The sequence below is a fragment of the Neohortaea acidophila genome (assembly GCF_010093505.1).
Source record: "Neohortaea acidophila strain CBS 113389 unplaced genomic scaffold BDY17scaffold_20, whole genome shotgun sequence".
Taxonomy (NCBI): Eukaryota; Fungi; Ascomycota; class Dothideomycetes; order Mycosphaerellales; family Teratosphaeriaceae; genus Neohortaea; species Neohortaea acidophila.
The window spans coordinates 1-14,979 of NW_022985529.1; the positions used below are offsets into that span (position 1 = coordinate 1).

The 14,979-nt window shown below is 49.6% G+C and overlaps 5 protein-coding genes across 5 annotated transcripts; 1 reads left to right on the forward strand and 4 right to left on the reverse strand.

The window, feature by feature from the left end:
• On the reverse strand, positions 1–774 carry BDY17DRAFT_306246 (uncharacterized protein; the record flags this gene model as incomplete). The annotated part of the gene is made up of 3 exons (XM_033735012.1): positions 537–774; positions 438–477; positions 1–368 (listed from the first exon to the last, which is right to left on the reverse strand). Coding segments are annotated over exons 1-3 (506 nt in total), but the record flags the coding sequence as incomplete, so codon positions are not given.
• Positions 775–1,083: 309 nt separating this feature from the next.
• BDY17DRAFT_306248 (WD40-repeat-containing domain protein) lies at positions 1,084–2,675 on the forward strand. Its single transcript, XM_033735013.1, has one exon. The coding sequence runs from the start codon at positions 1,134–1,136 to the stop codon at positions 2,463–2,465; it is 1,332 nt and encodes a 443-aa protein (XP_033585028.1). The 5' UTR covers positions 1,084–1,133; the 3' UTR covers positions 2,466–2,675.
• A 2,410-nt stretch (positions 2,676–5,085) lies between these two features.
• On the reverse strand, positions 5,086–5,930 carry BDY17DRAFT_306255 (uncharacterized protein). Its single transcript, XM_033735014.1, has one exon. It carries the CDS (start codon positions 5,717–5,719, stop codon positions 5,384–5,386), a length of 336 nt encoding a protein of 111 aa, XP_033585029.1. The 5' UTR covers positions 5,720–5,930; the 3' UTR covers positions 5,086–5,383.
• Positions 5,931–12,273: 6,343 nt separating this feature from the next.
• Positions 12,274–13,985, reverse strand: BDY17DRAFT_306278 (uncharacterized protein). Its single transcript, XM_033735015.1, has one exon. It carries the CDS (start codon positions 13,807–13,809, stop codon positions 12,751–12,753), a length of 1,059 nt encoding a protein of 352 aa, XP_033585030.1. The 5' UTR covers positions 13,810–13,985; the 3' UTR covers positions 12,274–12,750.
• A 571-nt stretch (positions 13,986–14,556) lies between these two features.
• Positions 14,557–14,979, reverse strand: BDY17DRAFT_90130 (uncharacterized protein). The gene has a single exon (XM_033738815.1). It carries the CDS (start codon positions 14,853–14,855, stop codon positions 14,589–14,591), a length of 267 nt encoding a protein of 88 aa, XP_033585031.1. The 5' UTR covers positions 14,856–14,979; the 3' UTR covers positions 14,557–14,588.

Consider the following 14,979-nt stretch of genomic DNA (forward strand, 5'->3'; position numbering starts at 1 on the left):
TTTGCTGTCACCAAGAGGATGGAGTCCATGGTGGCGCACATCTGTGCAGGGAGAGGACCACGAAGCTCATTTTTTTCGTGCGTTTGCGAAAGACTGGCAAATGATGCCAGTGAACTCCTGGGAGAGGATAAACCCAGAGCTGTGACTTGTGGTTCGTGACCATCCGGCAGCATGTTGTCATTTGTTGCCATCAAGATCACTTCGTCGCCCTGGACGTAGTCCGGGTACACATGTGCATGAACATCAGTATCGGCTGGCTCGTAATATGAATTGGTTGGAAGATCTCGACCGCCTGTGGCATCAAAACACACCCGTCTGAGCTCATCATCCTGAATTCTCTCGAACAGCTCTGTCGGGGAGTTTCGGACCTTATAAGAGTCAGCTTTTGTCCATGTCAACTCTTTCCCGGTGCTTGGAAGAAACGCGAGCTCGCATACGATTTGTCGAAGAAGCCGTACTTCTTGGCGAAGTTGATCTCTGTGTCGTGTAAGTCACCTGACAACTGATCTTCACAAGATCAGACGACACAATCATACCTTTCAGCCACGGCTATTTCCAGGTCTTGTTCGAGTTCGGTGATACGCTGGCGGAGTTTAGTGAGCGTGCCCTTAACATCTTCGACAGGAGAATGCATGACGGTGTAAGTGACGATAGTAGAGAAAAGTGCCTGACAGTGGTAAAGTGAAGATTTGACGTCAATAGAGCTGCGGAAAGTTGATCATGGAAAAAGAAATTGTGAGGCAACACCTTCATATGGCATTATATGGATGGCATAGCCCTTCGGTGCAAGCGCTGTCTCGTCTGCGTATAAGCGCCATCGCCTCATAAGCGCTGGGACTATTGGTTCACACTGCGGCGTTTCACACTTTAAAAGCGGCAATGCATGATTGGGTGTCGCGAATCGATGCAAAGGGCGGCTCGTATGTCCGTTCATTTGGATTGTGATTGATCTGGTTAGTCTTCATCTGGTTGGGTTCGAGGAGGGCATCGACGAACGCAGAAGGCTGTCGGCCCGCTCCGCGGTTGTTGCCGCGTTCTCTGTTTTTGTTTACTTGTGTACACCCCATGGATGATATGTAGACGCGAGACTGTTCAACATGACCGCGACTACAACCACGCTCAGCTAGGATATCATGACTCTCGACATGGCTGTGCCACGTGCTCCCTTCGACATGCTTCCCACAGAGATCATTCGTGAGATTCTCACCTACCTCAACCATCGTGAACTGCTCCGAACGTCTGCGGTTGCAAGATTGCTTCACGTCCTTTGCAAAGATCCTAATCAATGGAGACGTCTCTGCGAACAAAACGGACTGATCGTCAAACTCAGGCTTGGGGTGTATACCTGCCCAAAGCTCATCAGACCCGAGACTACTATTCCGACCTCTCTTTCGCAACACTCACCCAACCCCGTGCGATGCAACTGGTATCAGCATTTCAAACACACGTGGAAGCTGAGCCAGAACTGGCAGACCTTGAGATGCCGCAAATTTCAATTGCCGCGCTCCGCATACGCTCATGAGGGTCACACAGACGATATCTACGCGCTGCAGACGCAAGGAAAATATCTCGTCAGTGGTAGTCTGGACAAGACCATCCGGATATGGGACCTCGACACACATCGACTGGCCAGTGAGCCGCTACGTGGGCATCAGGAAGAAGTGATTTGTCTCCAATTCGACGCACATCGCGATACGAACGCCATCGTCTCTGGAGGTAGTCGTGGAGAGCTGATCTCTTGGCGGTTTTCTCCCCCAGGAATGCTTCGTCGCATCGTCAAGGCCCATGACGGATCAATCACCGGGCTGAAATTCGATCGCACACTTCTGGTAACGGCCTCTGTGGACACGAAGATCAAGGTATGGAGCTTGTCGACCATACGCTTGAAAGCTCTCGAACAAATTTCGAGCGATACGATCGCACCACTGAACGTCTTGACTGGCCATGATGGTCCCATTAACGCCATTGATTTCTCCGGCGACACCATAGTTTCGGGCGCGGCGGATGGCACCATGAAGATTTGGAGCATCGAACATGGTGTCTGTCTGAAATCAGTCGAAGAGCCTCGATCTATTGCCTGCGTCTATTTCAATGAACGGACAATTATCAGTGGGGGAAGAAACAACTCGATTACCATCTACGATCGCCATCTCCGGGCTTGGGCCTTTCTTCCCCACAACGCTATGGTCCGGACTGTGACGGCAATGCTGGATGTGTCGTCGACTGGAATCATCATTACAGGGGATCAAGACGGATCGATATTGGTATGGAGATCGGCCGGGCATGGACAGTGGCGCTCTGTGCGGTTTGATCCAATCATTCAATCCGCGACGTGGAATGCGAACACCTCTACCGGACATTCTCTTTTGACTCAAAGACGGCGGATTCTGTCGCTACATTCAGACGGCCAACGCCTTGCGTGCTGCCCTGAATCTTCCAACATCGTAGGGTGGGATTTCACATAGATTGAGCTTTCAAGAAAGCACGCCGACTTGGGAATAACGTGCCCCAGCAGCATGATGGACATACATAATGCTGGCTTTTGATGAGACCGCAGATAGAGAGACAACAGCTCTAAATTGTAGGTGGATCGGGGCAATGACCGGATCAGAGGCTGCAGAAAGTCAGGTAAACCCTCGGATAGGATGCAAAAGAATGAGACATCAATTGTGCACAAATATGTTAGGGCCTGCCTGGTTTCTATTCCCAACTCCTCGCATTTCCAGTATTACAGGTTATCGCAGTGAAAGGGAAGATAAGCAGCTGTGCTCTGTACATGTCAGTAGATGACAGAGGAGATCTCCTGAAGGCATCCACGACTCATGCTCATTCAGTACGCTAAGTTAGTGGTCAGAGTGCCTTACATGGTATAAGCTTAACGACAAACGTTTTGCCAGTGAAGGAGGAGTGAGGGACGCCCGCAGTGGCGGTATGCGATGCATGATCTTCTTTCTCATTGCAACGAGCTGCGATGGCTCCTTTGCTCCCACGAATGGCTACACGAACACGACAGAGACGTTATGCATCAGAATCGTGACGAGATTCAATGGCACATCACTTATCAAGACTGTTCCTGACTTATAGTCTCGGTTTACAGATCGACGGAAGAGTTAAAGGCTCCTTCGCTGATTTACAGTTTAAGGCTCGCACGGCGAGCCGTGAATCGATGCAGCGATCAAACCTTGTAGCAACGCGCGGCTGTCAGATTCGGACTGAAAACATCAATATCTTCTGCTCATCGCGTAAACAATCTTTGAGGGCTGTATCGTCTGCTTTGATGGAGGCCACCGTGTACCGGTGTCTTGGTCTGTATCGCCGCTAACTTAATCGTAATATTACTCAACCTCGCGCGATCGACGCTTGATCCCTCTCGGCGACCTCGTACATAGCTTGATAAATCGCCGCCGCGGTTTCATCCTATCGTCCCTGCTAGCTTCAGGTCGCGAAGTCAATTATGATCGACCATATGAAATACAGTGTCTTAGATATGCAATATGTGCGGTACGTCTCAAATATGCACTGATCCTACTGCTCTCGCCGTCCGTATATAAGAATTGTATTTCCTGCATCTGATCTTGACGCTCGTTTGTCTGCTTCTCAGTATGGACTACACTCGCTGACTGGCCACCATGTGTAAGCTATTTGTTCGGGTCTGACTCCGTCTTGACTGAGGATTCCGACGTATCAAATGATCTTCTCACTAGTCGCCCAGGTTTCCTTTCTCTGGGCTACATATGATTTTTTCTCTCATACGCTAGCAATGCTTCTTGGCTGCGGCATAAATACCAAGCCCCGTGGACTCGAACTGGCATCGAACTTTTCGGTGTATGCTAAGAACCTGCTTCTAAACCCAGGAGCATCATATGAGACGCCTAGTTCGGTCTTTGTGGATTATACCGGCCGACTCATGTACCCCAAGACCAAGTTCATGTTATGATAGTATCTGGGGCTGTCCACTCCGAGAAATTCTCGCCTTCGCACCAAATGTTGATGAACACTTATAGAGAATGATCTGCCAATGACTCAATCGTTCAAGAACGGGTTGACATGAACAGAAGTGCTAATACTGATACACGCTAATGCTTTTCAGCCCTGAGTCTCTAGGTGACGAATGGCAGACATTCTCTGCCTCTGCTCTCATCTCCTGCATACTCTTTGACCCTCTTGAGTGTACATGCAGGCCGTAATCGCTCTTTTCCACACGTTGATGTGCCGAATGTCAAAATGAACCCATGCGCATTGCATACATACATCTCATGATCATGCTTGTCCCATGACATAGTGCTATCATCTTGGTGTAAGACGTACTCAGCTTGAGTTGATCCCATTTCAATCTGCTAGTCAGGTGACCTGGTACCTACCCTAACTAGACCATCCACGGTGTACGGAACACTCAGCCGATCTCTTTTGTACTCTTCAGTGATAATTAGTAGAGTTTTGCAGCGTCACGTAAAGGATCGCTTGGTGCGTTTCTGGTTCTCCTCCCACTTCCGCCGGGCTGTGCATATCGGCTAAGCTGTTCTACTGGGAAGTGTAAATGGTGAGCTTTCAAATGAAGACTGTAGGGCTCACGTGAATTTCGTACTATGTTGGTGAGATCAATGCCGATACTCTTGAGCATCTTTTATCAACCATATGTAATAAGACCTGAACAAATCCGCGAGATCCATATGAATCTTAAAGCCGCATTGTTCAATTTTCACTTGGCCTACAAATACTACAAACCAATTAGCCAAAGGTGCCATAGTCGAGTTGTGCGGCAGGGAATCTTTGAGCTCTAAAACTTCAAACAGTACAGCTGCAAAAGGGCCTTCAAGGCTCATCATCTATGTCTATGCGTTTGCAGTGCACCGACATATTCCGCTCAGGAGCAACTCGTGCACGACCAGAATCCGGCTAGGCAAGACTTTGCACGATGCTGAACATGGCGATCGATTTCCATCGATTTCGGCGGCCTAGGGGTTCGAGACGACTTGCAACACAGATGAGACATCTGTGAATGGACGTGCTGTGTGCGTACAAATCTTGAGGTCTCTAGTAGATCCTAAGCGTGCTCGAAGATATCAAAGCATGACTTATGCTATTGCGGGAGGCGTTCGCTCCGATGGGACTATCAGAGTGATTCGTCACGGAGCTTTTCTTCAAACTTGAATCTAGGTCTCGCCAAGTGCTCAGCACAAATGCTCATCGACTAGCTGAATTCTAGTCCGTGTTTCGTTGTACCGAGCTGATACGGACTTCTTATTATCTCGAACCGTCCCTCAATTCGCACCGTTGACCTCCCTAAACATAGTCTGCCCACTGACTCCCAGGATCGCTCTTGCGAGCAGGTGTGCATTTGCATTCCAAAAGGCAAAAGGTATCGCGTCCACCCCTTTTCCCCCTACCCCTTGTTACCCCAGTATCTAGCGATTGCTTGCTCGGCTACATGGAGACCTTCGAACCCAGCAATGAAGTAGTTGAAGAGACCAAGTCCATCCTTGCTGAGGATATAGATGCCTGGTGTGCAAAGAATCCGTGACCATATGTTTTCGATAGCGTCTTCAAGATATGCGGATGCTGTCGGAGTTAGAGATCCTTCGGTGATGCGTGCGACATCGATCGCGTGTTGGATCGTTGAGGCACCAATTCCATTAGCATGGATGGCACCTGTCTTGTTCATGTCGAAAGGTGCTCGGTAGTTCACATAACGGAATGTGATGTTGAACAGACTGAACATGATTAAGACTGAGATGCTGATAACGTCAAATATCGTCTGAGGTTGGCGTTGCTGGGTCACAAATTGATTTCGCAGGGTGTATGAAACTGCGCTTTTGCGATCTTACATGAGGCTAGACCGAATCGGAACGAGTTCATCTCTCCTCATGAGAGATCTCAAGGAGACGTCTTTTGTATGCGGCACACCAGTTTGAAAAGGTGATTGCGGAAACTCATGGGATCGGACAAGATAAAAGCCAAGAAACGCTCGACACTCGCTGCCAAGGCACTGTTAATCACATTGTCAAGTCAGATCACGTGACAGAACACCTTCCACACTCAAACTAGCGTTGAAATGAACTCAGAGCAACTCGATGCAGTGAACGGCCTACTATAAACTTGGGTGATCATGTTGCTTCCACGTCAGAGAAAGCCCATTGTTATTTTCGGACTCCATCATTCGGGACAGCATAAAGGTTAAACGAGTCGTGATGAAGCTAGAAGCCCTCCTACTACGCGATCGTAATGGTCACCTCAACTGATCAGCCTCACAGGTATAAGCTTGGTGGCCACAGTTTCAAGGCTGTCTATTGCCGGCTCAAAGGGTAGCAAGCTGGCATTCACCTTCTCAATGGGCAGCTGCATCCGTTCATCGAAAATGAAGGCGGTCAGGGACGCCCATATCACCTTTCGGACCCACGGGTTGAAGTTCGAGTGATCCCAACTGCAGGCAGACTTTCGATCACACAGTGGACCATTGCGGATTGCCCAAAGCATTTTCGAAGATACTAGCGTTAGCAAAGGTGCTCGTTCAAATCACTCGCATGCGAAATGTCTTCTTCCCGACGCGGACCGCGATGGTCTGTCTCACATTCGGCGCTCTTCGTATCTCAGGGACTGATCATGATGCAAGACTTTCACCCAGTGACCAATAGGAACGGATGCTCGGCTCTTACTCTTGACTGTCCACCGAAGATTATGGAAGTGTACTGACTGACAGTACGCCTGCATGATGGTGGCAACACATGATCCGCGCTATCGAGTGGGAAAATCCTTTGACATGAGAGAAAGATTCTTTGAAGCAAATAGCCCTGCGATCCTGAGCCATCTTTGCATAGTCTGACTGGCCTATTCAGACGCTTCTACTGTTCACGTCTTGAGAAGGCTGCATAATGCCATCGTAGAAAGCATAGAACGTAGAAAGTCGTAGTTTTTACGGTTGAACAATAGCAGAGTGCTTCGCAGCGTCGGGCAACACAATCGAGCTCCACTGGCTATAGGTCGTCATGGATTCGGGAGGCGTTTTCACGTTTCTTGGAAATGGGCGAGAGCCGTACACGATACAAGTAGAAACTCGCTTATAACATTTACCCGTACTGTGCAATGAACATTTGGACTTAGTCGTGCTAATTGTGTTGTCAACAAAGCAGGATGATTCGGCCGTCTTCCATAGCTGCGAAGTCGCAGAGTCTGAAGGCTTTGAATTTGCTCCTGTTGTCGATGTTGCTACCTTGCCATAACGTCTCGTAGATGGAACACTTCAATCAGAATCATGAGGATAAAAGATATCGACACAAAGGGTGTCGAGGTTTTGCAGATTCGTGTCGGGATTCCTCAGCTTAGCACATTCCGTAGAAAGAGAGCATGACTACGGATATGGACAGTGGTTGAAATGTGGGTACCATATAGTCACGTGTTGCGTTATCGCCTCGCTCAACGGTGACAATCATATAATACACCAAACAACACTAAAGTGCAACAGTGATCAGCCATGTGGAAACTGTGGACAATCGGATGTTGTAGAATTCGTATACCAGCAATTTCGTCGCATGACACGGTTAGTCTTTCCCCCCTTCGTCTTTGATCATCGACAGGATGACAATGTGGCGAGAGCAAAAGCGATGTCATCCCTACAGCTATACTCCGGCTTGCACGGCAGCTCTTGCATCATCAGGAATCCGCTGGTACCCAAGGTCGAAGTATAATGCCTCTCTGGGAGTGCTGATTATTATCTACAGGTCTTCGACCATTGTTTCGATACTCACCTGCGAGCATTTTTCAGTCTGGAGGACTTATTGCCTAGAACGACATGGTATGACAACTTGTGCCAACGCTCATTGCCCGAGGGACGCTGGTCTTGATTCCGATGTCGTCTCCCCGTAATGATCATATTCACTACTACTAGGCCCTCACGCCGATTCGTGCGGAATACTGGCCCTTCCTCGCCCGGTGGATGGTGTTGAACTTCCGGAAACACGTTGCATAGCCAATGGCCTTTAAAGAGCGAGCTCGACGGCTTGACTCAGGTATGTACAGCAAGCATCGTGCATCGGAGCATTACCCCGCGGGGCTGTTCTTTACGACACGGTCATTATCGTGGTAGATCTGCGCTGGACTTTCGAGACGGTACAATTGGTAGCGTTTGTTGGACGGATGCGCCGACCTAGCGAACCAATCCACCGATATGCGTTATAATCTGAGAAGAACTGGTGTCAGCGCCAAAAGTCTGGACCCAAACACCGCAATAGCCCTGGATTAGCTAGCCCATGCAGATCACAGGGGTCGCATTCGATATAACGACAGACAGACTCGGAACTCAACACGCGGCGACAAGAATGTTCAAGGGCGATAATAAGGAAATGAACGTCAATCCACCCTGAATGTTGACAGGCCTTCCCGATCATGTTGTCGCGAATCGGGGCTGCCCTGGTGCGTCTGTGCTGGTTCCCTTCCGCGTCACCGCGACTTTCTTTCTTGTTCACTTTTGCTTGAAGCTTCCTCAAGATGTGTACCGAGTCTAAGTCTCGCAAGCTCTGGCGAAGTCATTGTTGTAAAGACTTCCACGGGTGATATCGGCTTTTTGAACGTGTACATTGAATTTCTAGTTCTCTCGCGTTGTTGCTGCACTCAGTGTTCGACAAGACTAAGCAAACGTCGCCGATGTCGGGTCAGGGGTGGAATCTTGTGCTCACTGCAGTGACTCCGTCAGGTAGTGCTCTGAACTGTGGGGCTATGTTGATATGAAACTGCTGGCCGTTGAGATTATCGGTACTTTAGCAGAGTGGTGGCTGGCAAAGTCGTGGCCATGACCTCTTTTGTTTCGCCCTCGTCGGGAACTATCTGAACGATGACAATGGTAACATAGCCCTTTGCGCGGTTCACTATCCGCGCAAAGGGCAGAATGCATCATCGGGCCCAATAACGTAACACGCTCTTGCCACAGTCCTCTCTGTCAACACATCGAAAATCTGATCTTCGATGTCCTAGTTTGCATCAACAATAGCAGCCGCATGCTTACATTGTTGTGCCAAAGCTGCGTCGTTTTGACTGCTCTCCAGGTAGCCAAGGTCCCAGACGCTCTCCGTCGAGAATGCCTCCGCTCCGCCGCAGCCGCAGCTGCGAGCTAGATCGCGCAGCAACCCACACTACTAGAGCTCTCGCAGACAGAACGATGCTACACTTGCCATCAAGTGTGCATTTAGAAGTGATAGGAAGGGCACGCTTCTTTTAACGAGACTTGAGGCGGCCATTGAGATGTTGATAGGAAGTACGACGCGTTTGGATTTACGTTGGTGTAGGACAGCTCGGTCAAGTAAACCAGAGTGTATCCCGGTACGGTTGGGTTTTTCACTTTGCTGGTGACCAAATCTTTGACCGGAGCAATGTATAGCGCTGTGCGGACAATGAGAGGTCGCTGACTGGCTTCGATTTGCTATGCGGCGACGTTGTTAGGATCGAAGATGTCTATCATCATGAGGAATATGAGTCCACTTATTACTCTTCGATTTTGGAGCTGGAACAAGACAAAATAATTGGAGGTCTTTTCTGAGCTAGGTGAAATTGCATCAAATTCTGACGACTATGCGTTGAGGTTGTCGATACCTGCAGTCCGAGCATGTAGCGGCGCGTGGTATGTGACCTACCTCGAAGATCAAGGGCGTGAGGTATGTAACAGTCAAGGCAACCTTTTGCAAACCGTTTAAGCTATCGGAGACTGAATGCACATGGCTGTGACCCTTTGCCGCGAATGAAGCGTTGTAAATCATCGATCGAGTCTCGAATCTGCTTTGTCTAGGCCGAGCATATCGGATCCGGGCCCGGCAAGGACGTAAGCCTCTACGCATTCGGTCAACTAAGAACTCTGACTCATTGAGAGCACATTACTAATCGTCCAGCAGGATCTTGTGGGATCCTCAACCTGCGCTATAATAGGACCTCGCTAACAAGACATTGCCAGTGGAGTGGCAAGCCTAGCCTCGCATGAGCCTCGAGCCAAGTTCCTCCGCACCCACCTTCCTCCACGCCCGACTTCCTCCACACCCGACTTCCTCCACTCCGCATCCGACATCCTCCGTACTAGGACGATGACTGACTGTGACACTAAAAAAGCGGGGACGATTGCAGAGTTGAAAACGTCTCCGCAAAATCGTGCTCGAGCCAGGGAGCACTCGAGATGAGGTGACGATGGTAGGAGAGTTTTGGGGCAAGTCGGCAGACGTAGAGTCTGTACTACGAGCGCTCCATTTGCCAACTGAGTAAGTACGCATACCTCTCAATAAGACGGGAACGAGACAGGCTGATCGTGAAAATAGACCTGAGACCTTGTCCCGTGAGTGAATTGGCTCGCAACCGCGGATAGTTATCTTTTGTCATGTGCCTACGCAACCAACAGTTTCCTCATTTGTGCCCTTACGCGCACTTGAGTTTTATCAATTCTGGGCGCGGTGAGCTACATGAGTGGTACACGGCCGGTGCACTGTCTTCCAATCGCAGAAGAAGGTGCATGGATGATTGACAAGGGTAAAACAGCGGTTTCCTGTTCTGCGATAGAACTCTGGAAGGCTGACTTGAATCTGTGGAAAGCCTAGCAGTTCCACAAAATTCACTGTTTTGCCGCTGAGAGTACGCTTTGTTGCGGTTGAGCAGTCTGGAACAGATTGCCGAAATGACACGTACACGCAATCAATCGGTGACAAGGTCTGTAGGTTCATGTCGCGTGGCGGCATTAACAGCAAGCAGCGCATATGGGGTTTCTAGATCTCCTGACTGCTCCTGGCCAGCGCTGCGCCTATATCCTCGTCTACATAAACCAGATCCTTGGCCTCAATGGTGGAAAATGTGGGCTCTGTGACTGCAGATTTGCTGATGTGGCATTTTCAACATTTGTCTTTCTAAACCATCTGTCCACGATACAAGCCCGATATGAATCGAAAGCTGCGAACCGATATGAAAGATATCGAGTTACTTTACGACACTCCAGTATATGTGGAGAAAAAGAGGAGTTTTTGAAGCCCCTGATATGCCAGAGGTGGCCCAGTGCCGCTAATGAAGAGCCTCAACGATCACGGGAACATAAAGTATGGGGCATCAGCACGCAGCTCGTATTCTTCATCGTCGTTGGATTTGGCCTTCGCCCATTCGTGGGCGGCGGTGGACCAAAGCAAGGAACCCCGTCTCTCAAGATGCCGTCATGGCCCACAGCCTCATACCATCTGGAACTACAGCCCCGTCTGTCCTCCCGTCAAACGGCTTGAAGTTCGGGAAGTTTGGGAAGAAGGCATGTCATTATATTCATGTAAAGGTCTATCTCCACTTGCAGCGTGCCGGGTATTCGAGAAGTGGTGAAGGGTGCTGAAGAGAGTCTCCACGTCAATGGGAACACCTGATGTCCTTGACATGATAGAAGGCAGAGTGTGCTTCATTGCCAGTTGTAAATGACGATGTCAAGCATCATTGCTTTGTCGTATGGAGAGGATCGAATCGAGTTTCAAGAGGTGGAGGGTGTCACAAGATCCTGAGTGACTTGAGTATCAGTACCGCATTCCTAATCTCAGTAGATGCCCGGGCGAAGATGTCACAGAGCGTGGAGCGCCTTCGCAAGGCCGCTGAGCCGCTCTGTAGAGAACGCACTTAGCTGCTCGCCGCGTATGTTGGAGGAGAGCTCATAGCCTTGACGGAGACCACGGATCTCCATATCCGAGATGATAGCGACCCCGTTGAGGCGGGGTGATATGTCCTCTTACTCGCTCACGACATCTCCATCTCAAAGCGTGGGTGACGATGTCCAACGCGCGACTATCCAATGAAGTCAGTCATTCCCTGCGGGCGTCTGCTCTTTACTTTCAAAAAGGTCGAGGCGTTTTAAGCGTCGTTGCGGCAAACACAAACTAGAACGACTGAAATCCAGTATCAATATTTGGAACGGTGCCGGAATCCGGACTGCTACGACGGGGAACCCATCCATTGTATTTCATCCCGTCTATTCTGTAAGATACGATCAGTGCCGAAGTCAGGATGGGTGAATGTCGCAGGTTCGGGGCTACGGGTGGGAAAAGACTGTGTAACCCTTTTCCATGTTCGAATGCTGATCCACGCTGTAGCAACGGTTCTTCACGCTGTTCTGCTATCAAGCCAGTCATCGCATACTGTCATCTTCATACATTCGTACTCGTGCCCATAAGCGTGTATTGAACATATGCGCAGAAGGCAGCACAGCTACTACCGCGTTCAATGATGAGCCGCTGAAAAAGCGCATAACCACTATGGCGGAATAGTAGTTGTCACCTTAGAACCAGATGAATGTCCATTTACAGATCTCAAGAACAGCACGGTCCTATATAAGTCGACGAGCAAAGCGAAGCCGCTTTCCACCCGCTTGTGCCTTGTCATGGAGGTATCTGCATCCACAATGTGATGCAATGGTCTTGCAAATCATACGAGGGCGTTGCACATCGTGTAGACGTAGGAGATATCGACCGTAGACAGCCAACTACGACATATGGAATCATTACGGAGACAACTTTCCACTTCTCCTCACACGACGACAATGCCCGTATGTATCCGTCGGCATCCTGGAACTCTGTAACATCTGCTGCACCGTGATCAATCCGTACACGTGCAGAAAGGCTCCAGAGAACATTGAGTGGATGCGCGTCCAGACCGCTTGCAATATGTCAGATTTAGCTTTGTGGTGGAATGAGGTGAAATGAGTTGAAATCGGGCGAACAAGGTGTACGCCAGTCTATCCTTCACAAGAATGAAAGCCATAAATAGTCAAGAATTCGAACTCGTTGACGGTGGTTTCCAGCCAATCTTCGTACTAATCGTTCGCGGGGACTCCCTGACTTTCGTGGGAACATCGTTACCAATCAGGTCTCGCAGCGGCAGTCTTCCGGGAGGAGTGTTGACTTCCGTAGGCGATGGCGGATTACCGTCATTGCCCTCGTCCTCAGGAGACAGCGGTTGCTTTCCTTCGGTCGGCGAGGAAATCTGTGCGTCCGCCTCTCTCGTTCCGAGAGTTTTGCACCGCTTTCCCTGTTGCATCAAGTCGAGCATAGCACTACTCGCCCGCTTCGTCCGCTGTTCTGTTATTCGACCGGAGATATCGGACACCAAAGCATTTGTGACGCGGACGCCTATTTCGTCGTAATTGAGACCCAGGTGGCGCGCCAGCTCGCTCAGCGCTATATCTGGAGCGTACTCGATGGCTTCTGCCAGAGAAGTGTGGCCTGGTACAAGCTCAACTTTGTCTTCCTCTTCCACCTCCTGATGCTCATCTTGCTCTGCATCTTCACCATCCATATCTTCGAAAGACTGGACACCCCATCTTTCCCACCCTTCTGTCTTGTAAAACTCATGCAGTTTCACCAGCTTGCTCCAGTTGCGCGGTTGCTTGAGGCGCCAGAAACTACCAACCCAGCGAGGGAAGATATCCTCAGGAGGCTTGCACAGCATCTGCTTGGTCGTGTCAAACATTTCTACAGGATAAATCCTGCTCGTGAGCCGGTATGCCGTCTGATTACTCTGCCTGGCGCCTATTATGACCTGTGTTGCTTGCAGAAGATCAAATCGAGCGTGAACGTCCTCGAATTGCGCATGTGCTCGTTCATCTTGCCCTTCGATTTGGTCGTGCATCCGTTTCTCTTGTCGCTGAAATTCGTACCTGATGCCTCTGGCTTGGATATCGGCGAATCGAGACAACTCCTGGTGGATATAGCTCGCCGTGAGAGATGGTTCACCAACATCAGCATGCGTTTCCGTGGCCACTCGCGCCATGGCCGGAAGTTTGCTTCCCGATACCGGTAGAACAGACGTCTGACGTGCTGATGTCATGTCCTTTCGGGTGGTAGATACAGGTTGATAGAGCGGTGTTTGCGACGAAGACAGAAGGTGAGTTGCAATCGCGAGGATTCGCGGCCCGGACGCCAAGCCAGCTCAGAGCTTGGCACGTGCTGCGATAACGAGACGAATTCAATCGCTGTGTTGATCCTATGCAATACGTATACATATCAACCAGCGTTGACGCTGCCGATGAGCACTCCGCTCGTCCTGCTTCCGTCTCTCAAGACCCGGGAAACAAGTCCGATTTGGCGGGCCGGATCTCGGCTAATCTTCATTCTGCATCCATCAAATCTCATTACAACAAAGGCTCTGCATTTGCTTGCTCCACTTTGAGAACGTACGACCGAAGTGGCGGATCGCTCGCAGTAACATCTCAATTTTCCAGAGCTCTGTGATGATGGACCATGGCATGGCGATATCGAAAAGATGTGAAGGATCACCGGCTTGCTGCTGCACTGAGTTTTTACAATGAAGAAGCAGCCCCATCTGTAGCATTTGCCTCAAATGTGGATGTGTGGTAGACAGCGCTTGCTTCTAGCATGTGCGATGGACGAGACTCATTCAACAAGTCCTACTAAAGGTACAGAAAACCCTTGTATCAAGGGATTTTGGTATGTAACGCGTAAATATTTTGGTTAACGCGCCCCACCAGGGCGTGAGACAAACCAGGGCGTGAGACGCAAATCTACTACTACCAGTCTTGAAAAATCAATATCTTCACAACCACTTATTTGAATTACTTCAAATTGGCAGATATGATTCATTATTAGCTACTCCTTGTTTCTACAAGTTCTAATAGTATGGCCTTGCTGCTTGCAGCTACTACATGTAGGTGATCTCCTTTTTAGCCTTCTCATCTCTCCTCTTATTTGTGCTTCAATTTGCTCTTGCTCCTCTATTGCTTCAACCTCAGCCACTGACAAGCTTACATCTGACTGAAATACCTTCCTCTTCCTCTTCCTCCTCATACTCATTGCTTCATTCACCTGTTGAAGTGTAGAAATCTGTGACTGCATTAGGGCTGCTGAGGTAGCCATTATCTGGGCCCCCTTGGAAAGCTGACTTAGAGCCTCATAGATAGGGGTTGGTGAGCTGCTCTGGTGCCTCTCAAGCCTCTGCTTGATCAATGTAGCCTGCTTCTCTACTTCAAGGGTGTTGCTT

Coding starts and splice junctions, on each gene's coding strand:
- BDY17DRAFT_90130 (XM_033738815.1), bottom strand. CDS start 14,855: ATGGCTACCTCAGCAGCCCTAATGCAGTCACAGATTTCTACACTTCAA.
- BDY17DRAFT_306278 (XM_033735015.1), bottom strand. CDS start 13,809: ATGACATCAGCACGTCAGACGTCTGTTCTACCGGTATCGGGAAGCAAA.
- BDY17DRAFT_306248 (XM_033735013.1), top strand. CDS start 1,134: ATGACTCTCGACATGGCTGTGCCACGTGCTCCCTTCGACATGCTTCCC.
- BDY17DRAFT_306255 (XM_033735014.1), bottom strand. CDS start 5,719: ATGTTCAGTCTGTTCAACATCACATTCCGTTATGTGAACTACCGAGCA.